The sequence below is a fragment of the Ctenopharyngodon idella genome, chromosome 17, assembly GCF_019924925.1.
Source record: "Ctenopharyngodon idella isolate HZGC_01 chromosome 17, HZGC01, whole genome shotgun sequence".
NCBI classification, from domain to species: Eukaryota; Metazoa; Chordata; class Actinopteri; order Cypriniformes; family Xenocyprididae; genus Ctenopharyngodon; species Ctenopharyngodon idella.
Window position 1 is genome coordinate 1,726,050 of NC_067236.1, and position 19,837 is coordinate 1,745,886.

At 36.7% G+C, this 19,837-nt stretch overlaps 1 protein-coding gene and 1 long non-coding RNA gene across 3 annotated transcripts; one reads left to right on the forward strand and one right to left on the reverse strand.

The window, feature by feature from the left end:
• Positions 1 to 2,994: 2,994 nt before the first annotated feature.
• On the reverse strand, positions 2,995 to 10,671 carry LOC127499203 (uncharacterized). Of its 2 annotated transcripts, none has more exons than XR_007926072.1 (3): positions 10,511 to 10,671; positions 3,448 to 5,938; positions 2,995 to 3,141 (listed from the first exon to the last, which is right to left on the reverse strand). It is a non-coding gene; the product is annotated as an uncharacterized LOC127499203 (long non-coding RNA). The 2 variants fall into 2 exon arrangements; XR_007926071.1 differs by lacking the exon at positions 2,995 to 3,141 and having other exon boundaries at positions 3,150 to 3,591; positions 5,714 to 5,938.
• Positions 10,672 to 11,444: 773 nt separating this feature from the next.
• On the forward strand, positions 11,445 to 19,314 carry afg1la (AFG1 like ATPase a). Its single transcript, XM_051869391.1, has 13 exons — positions 11,445 to 11,609; positions 12,299 to 12,516; positions 12,650 to 12,701; positions 12,812 to 12,913; positions 13,377 to 13,507; positions 13,682 to 13,781; positions 15,278 to 15,336; positions 16,284 to 16,366; positions 16,816 to 16,886; positions 17,168 to 17,268; positions 17,354 to 17,494; positions 17,573 to 17,689; positions 18,812 to 19,314. The coding sequence occupies exons 1-13, from the start codon at positions 11,501 to 11,503 to the stop codon at positions 18,938 to 18,940; spliced, it is 1,413 nt and encodes a 470-aa protein (XP_051725351.1). The 5' UTR covers positions 11,445 to 11,500; the 3' UTR covers positions 18,941 to 19,314.
• The last annotated feature ends 523 nt before the right edge of the window (positions 19,315 to 19,837 follow it).

The window sequence follows — 19,837 nt, forward strand, 5'->3', positions numbered from 1 at the left end:
AGGTGTGTTTAATTGGTGCTGGAGCTAAACTCTACAGGACAGTTGCCCTCCAGGAGCAGGATTGGACACCTGTTTTATATCTTCATTATAGTCGATTTCATTTAGCAGATTAGAGCTGGGCAATAATATAGTTACATTTTATGATGATATAAACTGTCAAGCAGTTGAGATTTGCTTTATAGTGCTAAATATTGCTTTACATGAGTATACTGTATGTATGCAGGTAAATTGGGATGTATATTTCCAGCTTATTCTGTCATAATTTACTCACCTTCATATAATTCCAAACCTGTATGACATTCGTCCTTGTGTGAAACATAAAAGAAGTTTTCTAGCAGAATGTCCAAGCTGCTCTTTTCCATACAGTGAAGGTGAATGGTGACCATGTCTGTCCACTTTTAATATTGGGTGCACTGTGCCTTTAATGTCTGATCAAGGCAAGATTTCTGATACTGTAACATTTTTCTGCTACTAAATAACAGTGACATTTTAGATCACTTGCAGAGTAAATAATTAAAGGTACACCATGTAATTTTTTTGTTCAAAATTAACCAAATTTAAATGAGTTAATACATCATCAGCTCTTATACCTATTATATACCGATGAGCCAAAACTTTATGACCACCTACCTAATATGCTGTTAGTCCTCCGTGTGCTGCCAAAATAGCATAAACCTGCTGAGGCATGGACTCTACAAGAGCCCTGAACGGGTCCTGTGGTTTCTGGCATCAAGACATTAGCAGCAGTTCCTTCAAGTCCTGTAGGTTATGAAGTGGAGCCACCGTGGATCGAACTTATTTGTTCAACACATCCCACAGATGCTCAATTGTATTGAGATCTGGGGAATTTGGAAAGGGCAACACCTTGAACTCTTCATAATGTTCCTCAAACCATTCCTGAACAATGTGTGCAGTGTGGCAGGTGCATTATCCTGCTGAAAAAGGCTACTTCCACAAGAGAACACCATTGTCATGAAGGGGTGTACCTGATCTGCAACAAGGTTTAGGCAGGTGGCACATGTCAAATTTACATCCATGAATGGCTGGATCCAGTGCATCCTGGTGCCATCACTTCCCCAGGTAAACAGCGCACATGTACATGTGATGTAAAGGAAAACAGGACTTGTTGGACCAGGCGACTTTCTTCCACTGCTCCAAGGTCCAGTTCTAATGCTCCCGTGTCCATTTTAGGTGCTTTCGACGGTGTACAGGGGGCATCACTCTGATTGGTCTGCTGCTACACAGCCCCAGCAGACTGTGATGCACTGTGTGTTGTGACACATTCGTCCCATAACCATTATTAAAATTTTGTGTGACTTGTGCCACAGTTGACCTTCTGTTGGCATGGACCAGGCAGGATAGCCTTCATTGCCCTCATGCATCAATGAGCCTTGGGTGCCCAACACCCTGTCACCAGTTTTGGTGGTTTGTCCCTCCTCGGACCACTGTTGGTAAATTCTCACCACTGCTGACCGAGAGCAACACACAAGCCTCGCTGTTTCAGAGATACTCTGACCCAGTCGCCTTGCCATAACAGTTTGGCCTATAGTCTCTCAGATCTTCCTCCCCATTTAATCTGCATCCAGCATGTTGATTAAAAGAACTGATTGTTTGCTTACCATCTAATCTACCCAGACCGTAATATGTGGCCTTGTTAGGAGGAGATCAATGATATTTGCTTGACCAGTGACTGGTCATAATGTTTTGGCTCATCCGTGTAAGTTTTTAGATTTTAGACGGTCGGGATGGTTTTTGCAGGATATTGTGTACATGCATTATTTGTCCGTGCGTGACGTCATATCTGTAAATAGAGAAAAGCTGCTCAGGTATGGTGTGGGAGTGGTATAGGTTAGTTGTCACAACGAGTTAGAAAGGTTGACATGGAGCAGCTAAATCTGGAACCTCTAGGGAATTACCTGTTTAAAAAAATTATGAACAGAGGAGCTTCTGCTTGCAAAAACAGAACGTGACAGAGCTTGTAATAAAATGAGAATCCACATTGGCGGACTTCACTGGGGTCATGATGAGGAATAAGGTTCTTATCTAGCGAAACAATCGGTCATTTTCTTAAAAAAAAAAAAATATATATATATATATATATATACTTTTTAACCACAAATGCTCATTTTGCACTGCTCTGCGATGTGCCACGCATTACGTAATCACATTAGAAAGGTCATGTGCACAGGTACCAATCCAGTGTCTACAAAGCGAACGTGCAAAGACAAAGTCAAATGCCCTTTACAAAAAAAAAAAGGTAAAACAACGATGTCGGACGATTTTGAAGTTGGAGGAGAAACTGAGATGGAGTTTTTCGCTCTACCGCGGTACTTCTGCCCTTTTTAGAAAATGACAGATCGTTTCACTAGACAAGACCCTTATTCCTTGTCTGGGATCATAGAGCTCTTTAAAGTTGCACTGAAACTGCAATTTGGACCTTCCACCCATTGAACCCTAGTGAAGTCCACTATATGGAGAAAAATCCTGGAATGTTTTCCTCAAAAACCTTAATTTCTTTTTGACTGAAGAAAGAAAGACATAAACATCTTGGATGACATGGGCGTGACTAAATTATCAGGAAATTTCAATTCTGAAGTGAACTAATCCTTTAAACGTGACTAATGCATTTCAAAGTAATAATATTAGGTGACTCAAATGTTTACAAATGCATCTATGAAGATTTCATTTATCAAGGTTATTAATGTTATTAATGTTAATATACTGGATTAATTAGACACAAAAGCATTGTGTATCTTGTCAATTCTTTTATCATTGATTGATGCTTTGTTTTATTTGTTGATTTACTTAACCTGTACAGCACTTTGGAACAACATGCGCTGTATTTAAATGTGCTTTAAAAATAAATAAATTGAACTGAATTAAACACTGAATAAATGCTTCTTTTTGTTTAAAACCACTTTATATAATTATTACTATCATCATTAATCCTTTTTTATGACATTGTATAACAGCAATGAATAATTCATTCAGGAACCCCATATGGAAATGATTTAATCAACAAATATGCAATGTGACACACAGAATGTTTATTTTAATCTTTCAATGATGTAGCAGGGCAGGTCCCATGCAGTTTCAGTCATTTATGTTTATATCACTCCTCAAATGCAAAGCATCAGTCTCCTATGAGAAAACAAGAATAATTTACATGAGACATTTTTTAAGTTAAATTTTCTTGAATGCATTAAAAGCTAACATGCTTCCAACATCTGCATTTGAGCCCAGCTTATGAAATGATTGATGAACCAGACAACATTATCCACTGACCATGTGGACTGATCCTGCTCTGTGGAGGTCTGACATTCTGAGGATGTAAAAATTTCAAGAAAAAAAGGAAAAATCTGCTTCCCCTCTGACGTAACAGGGCCTGTATTCCGTCCATTTATGCTTCTATTCTCATCACAGATAAAGCAGGGCTTTCCTTCTTACCTGCTCTGATGCGAGTTGAAGGGACTGGTCTGGACCCGCTGCAGGTGCGTCTGCATGAGTGAAACCCACAGGATGTGAGTGAATCACTGGGGTTCACTGAATCTGACGGCTGTGCTGAATAATCCTCAGGATCCGGTGACTCATCTGGATTTAGTGAAGTCAAGAGGAATCGAGTTTGGTGAAGAAAACAGTGAAGTCAAGAGAAACCACAGTGCTTTCGGATGATTCACATTGGAAATACCATAAAGTATCATGTGTGTCAAGTACCAGGTTCAAATGAACACATTCGCTCATTATTATAGGCTATTATCGTTTCATGCCTGTATGACCTTCTATCTTCTGTGAAACACAAAAGAAAATATAAGCACCTCAGTGTTTTTTCTGGCCATACAATTGAAGTCAGTGAGGTCCAATGTTGTTTTGACCCAATATTCTCTCAAAATATCTTCTTTTGGGATCTTTTGTTTTGTGCTGGAACAACATGAGAGTAATATCATTCTATCACTTTAAGGAGAGAAAGCAATGCTTCACTAATTGTGTTACTGACACTTGAGATAAAGAAACTGTACCTGATGTTTTCTCTACCAACTAATGGGTTGATTACATGGAAGATTTTGATTTGAACATTTCGAACCCTGGGCAAATAGGCTATGTTATATCATGCAACCAGTAGTAGAACAAGGGACTGTAGCCACAGCCACTTGAAGGCAAGCCTGCAAGGTTAGCAAAAAAAAAAAAAAGCGTAACTGCTAATGCTGCAGTACACAGGGAAGGAGACCAAAGGCCTTTGTCAATGGAGGAGAGGCTTCACTACACTGAATAAACCACTTTTGTGAGGAAACAACTTATCATTTAATGAATCGACAGCTCATTGACTAATATTCAACATTTGTTTTGGGTTAATCTATTTTTTAGAGTTTACACCGAAAAAATGCTGTTTTATCAGAGAAGTCATGGACAATTGTGCGATGCAGTATCATTCAGTTTACGGCACTTCTCATTCATGGTATCCGCAAACAGTGATTGATTGTCGCACAACGAAATTCAATGACGTCAAGGCTGTAATGTGATTGGTTATCAAGGCACATGTGATCCAAGTTGGCTGTTACACTTTTTTCAATGGTAAAGCCAATGAACCCTTGTATCTCCTAATAATAAGACCATGTCTGCTGTAGCTGCTTTCCATGGCAATGAGCTGAATGATGTCATGTACAGGAATGGTGCTTTGTGGGAAATAGCCGTGGTGACATCACTATTCTTGCCTTCAGCAGCCAGTGGGAGAATCAAGCTTTCAGTATAAAGCCATAATGTCTAATTATAACTTAAGAAGGTACTTAGCCGAGGTCAACTGACTTTTAATCAATAACAGACATGATGGATGAATGCAGCAGCTGCTTTAAAGAGCAGTGTGGACAAATAGAAACAGATGATGAATAGATGACATAAAAAAATTAATTTTGAGCTCCACATCTGAAAATGTGTTGTGTGTGGTTGTCAGGGTGTTGCTATGTTGTTTTTTATGTGTTGCTATGCTACACTTTAAAAAATGCTGGGTTAAAAACAATCCAAGTTGGGTTGAAAATGAGACAAACCCAGTGGTTGGGTTAAATGTTTGCCCAACATGCTGGGCAGTTTTATTTAACCCAATTAACTATTGTTAAAAAATTACTATTTGGTTGTCTTAAAATTAACCCAAAGTATGTTGGAAATTAAAAATCAGACACATAATTACTAGAGGCTACAATAATAATCAAAAGGTGAACATTTATTAATAAGCAATTTAATAAATGTTTATTGTTTAAGTATTATTCATTAAACTTAATAAACATATTAATAAATGTTAATTTCCAACATACTTTGGGTTCATTTTAAGCAAACAGTACAGTAATTTTTACACAATAGTTGAGTTAAATAAAACTACCCAGCAGGTTGGGCAAATATTTAACCCAATTGCTGGGTTAAAACAACCCATTCGCTGGGTTTGTCCATTTTCAACCCAACTTGTGTTGTTTTTAACCCAGCATTTTTTAGAGTGTATGGTGTTCTGATTGTTCTGGTTCTGCTAGTTGGTTTCTTACTGGCCGGAAAATGGTCCTCAAAAGTCTGATATTCTGGTCTGAATATGTCTCAGGTCTTTCCTTTGAAACACAGCAGTGAATTTTCAGGTGAAAGTTTCATCACTTATAAAAGCAGACATTGCAGAAATAGCAAAGCTATTCTCAACAAGCTGCTTGCCATAGAAAATCAAGATTAGATGATGACATACTGTAGATAGTCTTTAGAAGTAATAATCTTAAATGTGTTTCTCCCCTTTTCTTCACAACCTTCACTGCAGGGAGAGACTCAGGATAATGAAATGTGGTTCTGCCGCATTTGCGGCCCGGTATCATTCATGTCTGGCTGGGGACGAATGAGCCGGTCAATGAAGCTGATTGCATTTCACTCCTGTTGTTTGGCCTTTGTGCTGAATCCACAAGAACACACGTTAGATCTATAGACAACAAACAGAGAATATTGACATGACGGGTTACTGGCCATTAGGTTTCACTCTGTCAAAATGTGCTGCTAACTACATTTTTTGATTAGGGGGACATTCATGGTTCATACTAACACTGAAAAATGATGATTACCAGTAATGGAAATTTCTACAGTGAATATTTGTGCTCCACTGTAAAATATCTTCTGAGCTCTGAGACTGTTTATGAGTGCAATCTGCATAAAATGAGTTATAAGCACAAGCATTTGGAAAAGCAATGGAAATGAATTGGTTCAAAGGAACTGTCAACATCAAATTGTTAGTAATAGCTACTTGGAAAGATGCTTGTGGGTGATTCTCAAAATAAAAGTAATAAAAAGAAAAACATTTTCTTTTTTACTCTAAAAACATTACTGAAAGTGTTTAATGAAAATACATTCCAGTTTTTCTCAATCACTTTGGCTCAATTCTCGAATGAGAATTTTTTTTTAGTTCAGATCTCTGAACAATTAGTTTCTTGTTCACATCAGATTTGAATTCCTTATTGATTTAATTACAGTTTTTCTCAGTCGCTTTATTACATTTCTCAGATCACAACTAAAATTCTCAAAACTACTTGTTCAACCTCCACATCATCTAGTCACTTATGCACATTATAAAAGCAATTTCTCATTCTTGAACAAGTTGCAAGTGCTTTGCTACATTCAATTGATTATGTGTACAGTTGTCTGCTGTTTCCTACATTATCAATTGCTAATGTCATGTTGCTCAAAATGTATTATACTGGTCTACTGTTGAGGAGTCCATTGCATAAGTCATTAAATGCAAAATGGTTGAACTAGTTATCATAATGCGTATTTTCTATGCATTTCTATTAGATTATTATTTATTTTATTTTTTTTGTAAATGTGTCCTGAATTGATGAATTGCGCAGGAGAATCTTAAATTTCACTACTGAAAGATAATGTAAAGCATTAGATTAACCAATTATCAACTCTGGATACATGTCATGAATCTTCAATTGGAAAGCATATACAGACAGAGCACAACACAGAGTTACAATTTCTTATAATGGAAGAACAACAAGGAAACAAACAGGGTCAACAGCCGGGGAGAAGAAGAGGAGTAAGGATGTGTGGTGAAAGGGGCACTGTTATATTGACAACGTGGCTAAACATTTTGGTCACATCTGGTTTGTGAACAGTGACAAAGGACTTGTCATTCTGATGACACTGATATGTTCATTGATATAAATACGTGTGAGAGATGAACTGAAGGATTTTGAACAAGTTACAGGCTTTTGCATTGTGTTGTGCTGTTTGTACAAATTATTTCGAGAAACTTACAGATTTGCAAATTTTAAGGATGATTCAAGAAAGGTACCAAAGCAACTGAGAAAAACTAAGCAAATTGCATGTGTTTTGGCACATGTGTGCAAAAGAGTAAGTACAGTTGCCTACAATTTGCACAAATTACCACTTTAAAAAAAAAAAATCTTTTTGATCAAAACTGATGAGCTGGTCTCAGTGAAATTGTCTCTTCACAACTTCTAAACATTATTTGATCATGAGAGCCATCACAAGCAAATGATCATTCAGTTATTAAAATCTGTCTGACATGCATGTATATTCCGTAAATATCTGACATGCAAAGTTTATAATGTCTGCTAAATCGGCAAATGACCTGCAATTGTAATGCAATAGAAATCATACCAATCTTATCCAGTGTTGGGGAAAGTTACTTTTGAAAGTAATGCATTACAATATTGCGTTACTCCCTAAAAAAGTAACTAATTGCGTTACTTAATTACTTTTAATGGAAAGTAATGTGTTACGTTACTTTTGCGTTACTGTTTCTCATCTGGGCTGGGCTGTTTGCTTGTTTGTTTGTATAACAACAAATAAGTTTTATTTTTGGCAAATGTTAAGGCACTTTCACACCAAAAATGAAATGAATAAGCCTCAGGCTGAAGGAAATGCATATTTATGCCTGTACAGTAGAGAGCGCAGCTCAAACAAACAAGCCTTTCAGCTGTGCTGCCATTCTGGAATACAGAAGAATAAGATGCAGGAGTAGTGGTAAATGAGTAAATGGATGCTCACATTTAGTCTAGAACTAGTCTAGAATAACCATCATGGTTACACAGCGCACATAACGCCTCTGCACTTAATCCCAATTTCTGTCAACATGGGGACAGGAGAGCTGTCAGTCAATAAGTGCATGGGAAAACAAAGTAACTTGCATTACTTAATTGAAAAAGTAACTCAGATATTTTGTTGAAAATTTAAAAGTAATACGTTACTTTACTGGTTACTTGAAAAAAGTAATCTGAATCCGTGACTCGCGTTACTTGTAATGTGTTACCCCCAACGCTGATCTTATCAATCGATATATATGGAATGATATATGGAATTTGCCCACAGCACAGTCATTACTATTTTTGAACAGCCCTAAACAAAAGCTGCTAGAGCAGTACAAATGTATTTATACAGTACATTTATTTTTGCTGAAATGTGTTACATGTGAACTGAAAATTCAAAGTTTCTTGTCATGGAAGAGCTATAGGACGATTTGTAAGAGTGTGTGGTGGTGTTAGGTGAAGACATAATAGAGTGTATAAAAATCAACTGTGAATTTTCAGTCTAACATTTCTACAAAAATAAATGTGCTGTATAAATATAAATGTTTTCTTTTGTGTAATATACAGTATTGACTTTTCCTAGTAAATTTTTACCCGCTGTTGAAATGTGTATCTAAAAAGCTCAGTGTGATACACCAGAGCATTCAGCTAGACAAAACTGACAATCTTGTATAGTATAGTATAGAAAGCAGACTGACAGCTTGGTGACTGCCGTGGTCAACAGAAAATTATATATATATATATTTTTTTTTACAATTTTATGCACAAAATGAGCTCATTTCAAATTTGATGCCTGCTACAGGTCTCAAAATAGGACGAAGGCATGTTTACCATAGTGTAGCATCTCTTCTTTTCAAAACAGTGTGAAGACGTCTGGGCATCGAGGTTATGAGTTTCTGGAGTTTTGGTGTTGAAATTTGGTCCCATTCTTGCCTGATATAGGTTTCCAGCTGCTGAAGAGTTTGTGGTCGTCTTTGACGTATTTTTCATTTAATGTTGATCTAAAACCTTTATATACCTTTCAGCATTCATAGTGCCTTCCAAAACATGCAAGCTGCCCATACCGTATGTACTTATGCACCCCCATACCATCAGAGATGCTGGCTTTTGAACTGAACGCTGATAACACGATGGAAGGTTTCCCTTCTCTTTAGCCTGGAGGACACAGCGTCCGTGATTTCCAACAAGAATGTCAAATTTGGACTCGTCTGACCATAGAACACTTTTCCACTTTGAAACAGTCCATTTTAAATGAGCCTTGGCCCACAGGACACGACAGCGTTTCTGGACCATGTTCACATATGGCTTCCTTTTTGCATGATAGAGCTTTAGTTGGCATCTGCAGATGGCACGGCGGATTGTGTTTACCGACAGTGGTTTCTGGAAGTATTCCTGGGTACATTTAGTAATGTCATTGACACAATCATGCAGATGAGTGATGCAGTGTCGTCTGAGGGCCCGAAGACCACAGGCATTTCTCCAGTTTTTCAGATTTCTCCAGTTTCTCTGAATCTTTTGATGATGTTATGCACTGTAGACGATGAGACTTGCAAAGCCTTTGCAATTTGACATTGAGAAACATTGTTTTTAAAGTATTCCACAATCTTTTCATGCACTCTTTCACAGCTCTGCACATCTTTACTTCTGAGAGATTCTGCCTCTCTAAGACATCCCTTTTATAGCTAATCATGTTACAGACCTGATATCAATTAATTAGTTGCTAGATGTTCTCCCAGCTGAATCTTTTCAAAATTTCTTGCCCCTGTGCCAACTTTTTTGAGACCTGTAGCAGACATCAAATTTGAAATGAGGTCATTTAGTACATAAAAGTGTAAAATTTCTCAGTTTAAACATTTGTTTTGTTTTCTATGTTCTATTGTGAATAAAATATTGGCTCATGTGATTTGAAAGTCTTTTAGTTTTCATTTTATTCAAATTTAAAAAACGTCCCAACATTTCTGGAATTTGGGGTTGTAGATAGATAGATAGATAGATAGATTTGGGGTTTGGGTTATCAAATGTTGCTAAACAAACAGAAATAGGCCTACTGAATGTGCAATATGTTAATTTTTTATAAACAAGCTTTTCTTACAATTGCATTTTTATAGTCTCATTAACCCTCATTAACATGGCAGTTAATTATAGTTACCTAGTAGTCGCGCTGCTGCCTGTGATGTGTGCATTATTCTTCAGTAAACCTCCCTTCAAAATGCACAGATCTATAACACTGAGTCTTAACACATACAGGCTCCAGTCGTCTCATTAGACAAAGCATTGAGTGAAGGGGAAGACAAGTGGTTTTACCATGGATACAAACACATAAACATCCATCTCCCTCACGGCTTTCAGCATGCTCCTGCATTAAGTAGCTATGGACACTGGCTCTTTGAGAATGAAATGCACCACACATAATCAGATACAGTGTGCAGCTAAAACAACCTTCTCACCTGATCTTCCAGTCAAGGGCAAGTATAGGTGAGAATATGAAGATGCTTGCAAAAGTTGAAGGAGAGCTTCAGCAGAGTTGCTCCTGGATGAACTCAGCTCATCATCCACAGTAAGCAAAGCGAATGGCACAGCATGTCATGAAGCCAAAGTGTGTGTTACAGTGTGGATGATGCTGCACAGTCACCGAGCCTTCAGGCTCTAGGAGCTCTGTTGTTGTCATAGCAACAGGCATCCAGATCCTGGGCTGCTTCCCATCATATGTTCATAAAACATTCTTCTGTAAAGCTAATATAATGGAAGAGGTGGACGGGGAGATGAGATTGTAGGCTGCTGGCTGTCATTATATACGTATTATTCAATGAGAGCATCTGACTTACTCATTATGAAATCCTTCCACATATGGAAAGATTTTACATGGACACAGATCATACTAACATGGCTATTGTTTTATTTGCAAAGAAGAAACAACACTGCATTGAAATACAACGAACATAACATTAAAAGGAAAGAAAAAATACAAACAGGTAGGACACCTCAATTAGTAAAAAAGAATTTAAAAAAAAGTTACTATGTGTGGTATCTTTACTTGTTTTTGTTAGAAATGCAGTATTCTTCAGGGAGTGACTAGCATCCTACTAATCTCTTTCAGTAGCTAATGTTAACCACAGACTTTACTGTTTACTTGTGTGGAGAAATAAAACTGTTTTTAGAAATAAAACTGAGTTTTTTTTTTTTTTTTTAATTTTCCGGTTCTAATGTCTGAAAACTCTGCGTTTGAGGGTTGAATGCATGTGTATCTTGACAGGGGAAGGCCGTCTCAGCTTATTAATATAAATTAGGTCAATCTGACGTTGTTTGCTGGTGGAGCTGAGAGAACGTCACGTCACATAATTAATATTCATGAGTCATATAGTCCCTTACACGAAGACCACGCCCATTTCCACTGTTCATGGCGCACTTTCAATAAAGCTTCTGGAGTTTGAATCATCATGGCAGCCGGTAAAGCGTCCTTGGTGGCGCTTGGATTTCAGTTTTGTGTAAAAAATAAGCTTCTGTCGAAGTCAAATTTGCCTAGTATTATCAGCTGTATTAGAAGAGGTAAGGGTTTTAATGACAATTGAATGACAGTAATATTTTTGTGATAAATGTCATTATTTTGACTTTTGACACTGACAACCTGACAAGACGAGAACACCGAGTGTGTTTGACTCTAGATAGATAAGAGCAATGTAAATGGAAAAAAAGAAATTTATTTTAAAAATCTATAAATAAGTATGTATGTACGTATGTGTAAATATGTACGATAGTTGTCAGGTACTTTTTTACCCTATTTGTAAGGCTTTTTGTGTCCCAGGGTGTTTATTACATTAAATCACATGTAATAACTTGCTCCAACCTTACGTTTTTATAATACTTGATTATAATTGTCTTGAGGACGGTGTCTTGAGGACGGTGTCTTCTTGAAATTCATTTGTATGTAGCTGAACTTGACTCTTGTCTATAATATGTCAGTGTGTTCTGTACAGCTTTTTTACAGAAATTATGATAATATTGCAATTTCAGTTTGTAAGGAATTTACATAAATTATATTTTTAAACCGTTTTAAACTAGATGTTTGAAACCAACATCTATGAAAAACGTTGAAAAATTGTACTCTTGATTCAAAAGCCCTGGTCTCCTAAAACTGATGATCTTTAACCAAGAGGAATGGACAAGTTCCAGTCGTGCAGATCGACACGTGCACTCTTGTTTACTCAATCTCATGAAACACTTTTCTGTTTTTGAAGGGCTTGCCACAAGTGTGCTGTCTCAGACTGTTGAAGAGCCCAGTGCCACAACCTCTCCAAGCAGCAGTTTTGACGGACCCTTGGAGCATTACAACAGTCTTGTTAGAGATGGGCTGTTACGAGAAGATTTGCAGCAAAAGGCTGTTATGGAAAAACTGGATCAGATGCAAAAGAATCTTCGAGGCTACAGCAATGACCGCTCATCCTTTTTTTCAAAGGTAAACAACACAAAGTTACATTAAGTGTGGCCTAAATCCACCAAAATATACCCTGCAGATACTGTGAAAGTGTTTTTTTATCCAATTCTAACTTATACTTTATATGTTTTTGATTCTTTTACATCTGCAACAGTTCTTCTCCCAGAAAAAGCCACCAAAAGGTTATTACATATATGGAGACGTTGGTAAGTTTTGCAACGTTATGTTGTGGCTGTCACATAGTGTAAGATAAACTTTACTGTACTGGAAATAAATTGCTCAGTTCTGTTATCAGTGTGAATTTCCTCATTTACAGGCACAGGAAAAACCATGGTTATGGACATGTTTTATAATCATGTAGAGACAGAGAAGAAGAAAAGGGTCCATTTTCATGGATTCATGTTAGATGTACATAAACGTAAGTTTCTTATGACTAGGCTTTTAGTTCAGTTTTTAAGACTCTAAATTTACATGTGCTCTATTAATGTTTGTGCACTGATAATTCTTAGGTTCTGCTAATTTTATATTTATTTATTGTTTTTATTATATTAATTTAATACATTTTATGACTACCCCATAATATTTGGCATATATCAAACTGCCAGAATATTTTCCTTGCCTCTGGTATTACAGGTTATTTTCCATCATTGTCTGATATGGACATTATTTTCATATTGTTTATTTTCAATGTTTTTTTGTTTTTTTTTAAATGAAGCCAGACAAAAATTGACAAAGTCCATCATTTAATATATATTAAAAAAAAGTCAGAGGGACTGAAATATTCCTGGAGCCCAAAAATGACCCGTGTAAGAATAAACTGATGCCAAAATAGTAAAGTTCCCATTATTTGCTCTCACTCAGATAGAGTCATGTTTATGTAGGAATCCATCGGCTCAAGCAAAGCTTACCCAAAAGAAAAGTGGGTAAAATGGCAAAGGCGTACGATCCTATTGCACCGGTTGCTGAAGAAATCAGCGAGGAGGCCTGCCTTCTGTGTTTTGATGAGTTTCAGGTGAATGATTCACTTTGTAATTGTATCGTTGCAATCTAATCAAGCTTTGTGATCACTTCAGTGTGCTGAGATCTTCTTAAGTTATCTTATAAAACCATGCAGTGACAATCAAACTGGTACAGAGAATAATCAGTATTGATTGTTAATGTTTCTTTTGCTTTCTCTGTTCATTAGGTCACTGATATTGCAGATGCCATGATCCTTAAGCAGCTCTTTGAGAACCTCTTTCTGAATGGGGTTGTAGTTGTTGCCACTTCCAACCGGCCTCCTGATGGTAAAAAGCAAATAATCCACAAAAGAGTCAAAATATTGATATGTTGTTACTGGAGTGTATGTAGGCTGTTTACACCTGGTATTAAGATGCGTTTTGGTCGATCAGGTCACAAGTAGACGAGGGAGACACATACCCGTTTACACCTGGTATTTTAATCCGTCTCTTTTGTCCACTTTCGACCACTTCTGTCCTGATTTCTTCGAGGGGAGGGTCTATGGGCTGGTAAATGTATGTTTTTTTCAGATATGTTGATCTAATGGACAAAACAAGCTCGCGCAATTTAGATATTAACACGATCGGAGACGTCGTTTCTGCTCTGACAGCTGCAACTGTGTGTTAGAAATCAGGAATTGTGAGAAAACATTGTGCTTAGTACGTTTTTTGTCTTTTTGAGTCTTCAGCCAATAAAGTTTTAATTCCGTCTGGCTAGCGTGCTTCCCATAATGTTTGTGAGTAGGAGGTCTTTTGCAGCTGTTTGAACGCATTCGACCACATGAGGGTCTACACTACGAAAGCAATCCAGTCAAATGTGTTTCTAACTACCTCTGGAAGTGGTCGAAAGTGAACAAGCTCAAAACATTTTACACCCCATTTACACCTGTATTTAGTGCCAATCCGATCAACCAAAATGCTTCTTAATACCAGGTGTAAACAGTGCCTAGGTGTTATACACATTATTTCGGGTCTGTGGGTGACATAGTTGCTTGTACTAATCGAGACTCATTGCAAAGCCTATTATTTGTGAATTTATTTCTTCAGTGTGATGTGTATGGCAGTTTGATTTAATAACCACCAATAGTTATGTTTCCATCCACCTATCCACCAGTTCATGAAAAAAAAGGCTGGATGGAAATAGCCAGATGCAAATCAATTCGAAAAATGTGTATTAAAAAGTATGCACTCAATTGAGGCAGATTTTTATCCGATAATAATACATGCGCATAACATAACAAATGAGAAAAACTCACGTGACTTTGCCTCACCTGTTTGGATAACTGGACTAACTAGCATCTCAAATGCTGGTTTGGTCATTCTGAAATGCCTGAGCCAAAGTATGTCATCAAAATGATTTAGTACAGTTACCTCTCAGAACCGTTTTACACAATTGCGTTCCCAAACATGAAGCATCTAAATCAAGATAACATGACAGTGTTTAGATGTGTTGCTCCGAAGCGCAAGTCATTTATGATGCACAAAAAAGAGCAACATTGGCTTTCCTGATTTTGCTGCAATTCCATGTTTCCGCCTTCCAAATTTAATTAAAGACGTTTTGTGTGGATTTCCCAGGAAGTGACTATTTTCTTCAAGAGAACACATCTGATGGAAACGGTGCAAATATTTTATACTATATTCCAATTTTGTGCATAAGTTAAATTCGCAGCTTTGGATGGAAACATAGCTAGTGACTGTCCTAGCATCACAGATGTGCAGTTTCTTTCAGTAACTCTTGGCTTCCAAATTCCAGTTTGTACTGAGAACAATATCTTGTTTTACAGACCTGTACAAAAATGGATTGCAGAGGGTGAACTTTGTGCCATTCATATCTGTGCTAAAGGTAAGCACTTCAGCATTGTTCATTATCTAATACTCTTAGCGTGGTGTTCATTGTTCTTACTTGCTGTACTTAAAGGGGTGGTTGATTATGATTTCACATTTTTAACTTTAGTTAGTGTGTACTGTTGCTGTTAGAGCATAAACAACATCTGTAAAGTTCTGATGCTCAAAGTTCAATGCAAAGGGAGATATTTTCTTTTACAGAAATTGCTTTTTAAGGACTACAACAAACGGCTGGTAGGGACTACAGTGAGCTTCTTCCTGAGTTAGTGACATCACTAACCCTAAAATTTACATAAAACCTGCCCCCAAGAACATGGAGGAAGTGTTGTTGCCATGTCGTCATTTTACCCCGGACTGCTTCACAAACGAAGGTCAATTCAATGCCGGATTTGCACAAAAGATTAACATGACGGCACATTTCTAGTTGATGAGTTGAATCAACTCCACAGCAACTACATAAATTTATCCACTAACTATTCAGAAACGTCCAGTTGCATTGTAAAAGTTGTAACTTCTTCCTGAGTCTCTCCATCAGTGTCCAGCTCTGGTTTGAACAGTGTAAGGCTGAACACCATTACTGACAATCCTCATTTTGGCTGCGTGAGATTCTCCAGCTTTGTCGTGCCAACCGAAGCACGAACTGTTAAAGCTCCGCCATCTTCTGGAAAGCGGCCGGGAGCAGCAGCTCATTTGAATTTAAAGGGACAGACACACAAATGGCGTATTTTTTTCTCTCACTCCAAATAGGGGCAAATTTGACAAGCTATAATAAATGATCTGTGTGGTATTTTGAGCTGAAATTTCACAGACACATTCTGGGGACACCAGAGACTTATATCACATCTTGTGAAAGGGGCATTATAGGTCCCTTTTAATGCCTGTTAATTTTGTTATTTTTGGATGGAAGTACTGCATGTAATTCAGTGGTCAAATTCTTTTAAACAGGAGTATTGCCAAACACTACGTCTGGATTCTGGAATAGATTATCGGAGAAGAAATCGCCCTGCAGCCGGAAAACTCTTCTATCTGTGAGTAAATTCATTATGTTGTACAAAATGAGATGTTACTGCATTAGTTTAGTGACACAGTTTTAATCATTTCAGTAATGCAAGTTGAGTCTTTCTTTAAACACAGACATGCATCTTTAAATTATTTTCTGAAGTATTTAAAGCTGTGTAATGAAGTGTAATTTCTGCACTGCAAGCATTACCGAACAGGGCTGCAAAAGTAATGATTGTTTTCAAAGGGTCCAAACTTGCACCATTATATGAGACCGTGTCACTTGGGCCAGTCAGGAAGCACCACTTTTCGAATATCATCATATGAATTGCTTCCTTATAGTTGTCATATTAAGATGGAATAGGAAAAAGTATTTAACATCCAAAACATGACAAAGCAGTGAGTGTTGGTGCTTTTGAATAAAAAGGTTGTATTATGAAGTGATTAATTATTTATTAAATATTTTTTTTTAATTTAGTTCCAGTGAACCTGATGTTAATGCAACACTCGATAAGCTGTTTGATGAGATGGCCTTCAAACAGAATGACAGTAAGTTGGGTGCTGATGTGTTCTCTGAAGAACACAAAACAGTCTTGTTTAATTAGCTGATGGTGTATCAGTATAAACACCTCAACAAAAGAATTTCTAATGACAGACCATTAGATGTCATAGTGCTACAGATGTAAATGTGAGTTGCCATTATGTGTGTTACAGAGTAACTGAATTAAGAATTACTGGCCTTTATTATTATTATTATTATTTTTTTTTTTACCAGCCATAAAACTTTTTTGTTATGCACATTTGATTCAGGTTAATTTTGTTTATCACAGTTACCCGACCCAGATCTCTAAAGGTACATGGCAGGATATTGACACTTGACAAAGCATGTGGGACCATAGCAGACTGCACATTTGAGGAGCTGTGTGACCGGGTAAGTTTGTGTTTTCCATGCCAACTCGCATTCAGTCATTAAAATGAACTAGAATCAGTCAGTATTGTGGTGTTTTTACTCTTAGCCTATAGGAGCCAGCGACTACCTGGAGATGTCTGCTGTGTTTGACACAGTTTTCATCCGAAACATTCCTTTGCTCACTTTGAACAAGAAGACGCAGGCCAGACGCTTTATAACTCTCATTGATGCACTATATGAGCACAAGGTAAGTCGTGAGACGCTTGAGATTTTTGTTGGAAGGTCTTAAAGGAACCTCTGACAGTTCGGTGGAAAATCTCCGCAGGTTCGTGTGGTGCTGCAGGCAGATGCTCCATTAGATGAGCTGTTTGTTCATGAACATCACGACGATCATGACCATCATGACACTCATGTTTTATTGGATGATCTGGGCATTTCAAGGGTAATTTACAAATCTTTACCTATTTAAATTCTTTGAGAATGGAAAAAGAAAATGATTTTTGGTAACACTTTATGATAAGGTCTCATTTGTTAACATATACTGTATTAACTACATTAACATGAATTAACAATGAGCAATACATTTGTTACAGTATTTATTAATCTTTGTTAATGTTAATAAAAATACAGTACATTGTTCATGTTAGTTCACAGTGCATTAACTAATGTTAACAAATACAACATTTGATTTTAATAATGTATTAGTAAATGTTGAAATTAACATTAACTAAGATTAATAAATGCTTTCAAAGTATTGTTCAATCTTAGTTCATGTGAACTAAAGTAGTTATTTTTTATTTATTTATTTTTTTGCAATCTGAATGATTTTATTATGAATCTGTGAGAAGCCCCTGAAATTTTGTCTATCCTTATATGTATGTTTTTTATATATATATATATATATATATATATATATATATATATATATATATATATATATATATATAATCATTCTAATATGCTGATTTGCTGCCCGAGAAACATTGCTTATTAATGTTGAAAACAGTTGTGGAAAATCTTTTGTGACATTATAAATGTCTTTACTGCAACTTTTGATTAATTTAATGCATCTTTGCTGAATAAGTGTTAATTTAGTTAAAAGAAAAATCTTACTGACCCCAAACTTTAAAACGTGTTTTAACCAAAATCCATCCCACAAACTATAAATATGATAAAATGACAAGATATATTTTACTCAAATAAAATAAAGCCTGTTTTTGGTGCTATTTATTACCCCACCCCCACCCCCAGCCACATTTTTTTTTTTTTTCATTATTGTAATCCAAAGAATCACATTACTGCAATATAACTGTATTTTAATGGTCAAATATATCTGCGACATGTTACTGCATGTAATTTATGCTGATATAAGCATATTGCAGTCATGAGAATCACTACTGAGAATGTTAAGATTCGTTATAGTAGCTGCTGTGTGCTTAATTGTCATAAAAATAAATAACCTCTGAATGGTCTTAAAAAATAGACTACACTTTAAATAAAAAATAGTTGATCTCTTCACATCGGCTGGGCGGCAGTGATTTGATTAGCTCTTTTAATGTGTCAGGATGCAGGCAGCTCGCTGGCCATCTTCACGGGGGAGGAGGAGGTGTTCGCCTTCCAGAGGACAGTATCTCGCCTTACTGAGATGCAAACAGAGGAGTACTGGGTTGCAGGAGAGCGGAGCTCTAAGTAGCTTTTATCATTACTAACTCCATATGCCGCAGCCATCTCAACTATCATAAGATTCAGCCTCTCGTGAGGTCTTGGGATCAACTCCATTTTGATTTGGTGAGGATTGTATTTTAATCAGGACTGTATGGTATAATGCTGCACTTTATAAACGCACATGCAAATATGAACGTGACACTGGCCTCTCTTCTGAGGTTTGGTCTTGAAAGATGGGCAGTTTTGTTGGAAGAATCTGGATGTGGATCTGCCAAAGATATGTTTGAAATCAGACTGCCTTTCTGGTTTGTAAAATGTTTTATTGACAACCTGTAGTTGTCAGATTGCTGATATGCAACCTATTTAAGATGACTGTTTGCATTAAAATTATTTTAACTTTTATTGATGTCTGATTGTTCTGTAGCTTTCTCTAGTGCTTCTGTTTCAGGTCTAGGATGTCTGCAGGTATGTGTATGTGGTTAAGTCATTATTATTGTTTGTGTCCATAATATGAGAATATTAGTCATCATGTATATTTAGGTCTAAGGAAGGAGACATGGTAACTTGGACCTTTGCTCTGCAGACCTGAGAGATTCATTCATTCATTGGTGGTACTTACTAAGTCAAGCTCATACTTATAATTTGGGGTTTGTTCAAATCCCTAATCTTAAGAATTACATTTTGGGGTTTATCTTGCCTGTAGAACATATTGTGCATGAATGATATCTCAGATTGTGTGGCTTGAAATGTGCTATTCCTTTTGTGATCACTAAGAGAAACAACTGCATAGCAATGCCTTGGAAACAATTCTTCTTATTACTGTAATGCACAAAGGCATATTTCCATTCCTATTATTTTTAAAGATTATCTGTTAAAGGCACAATATGTAATTTTTGCCACTAGAGGTCGCTTATTTAAAACAAAG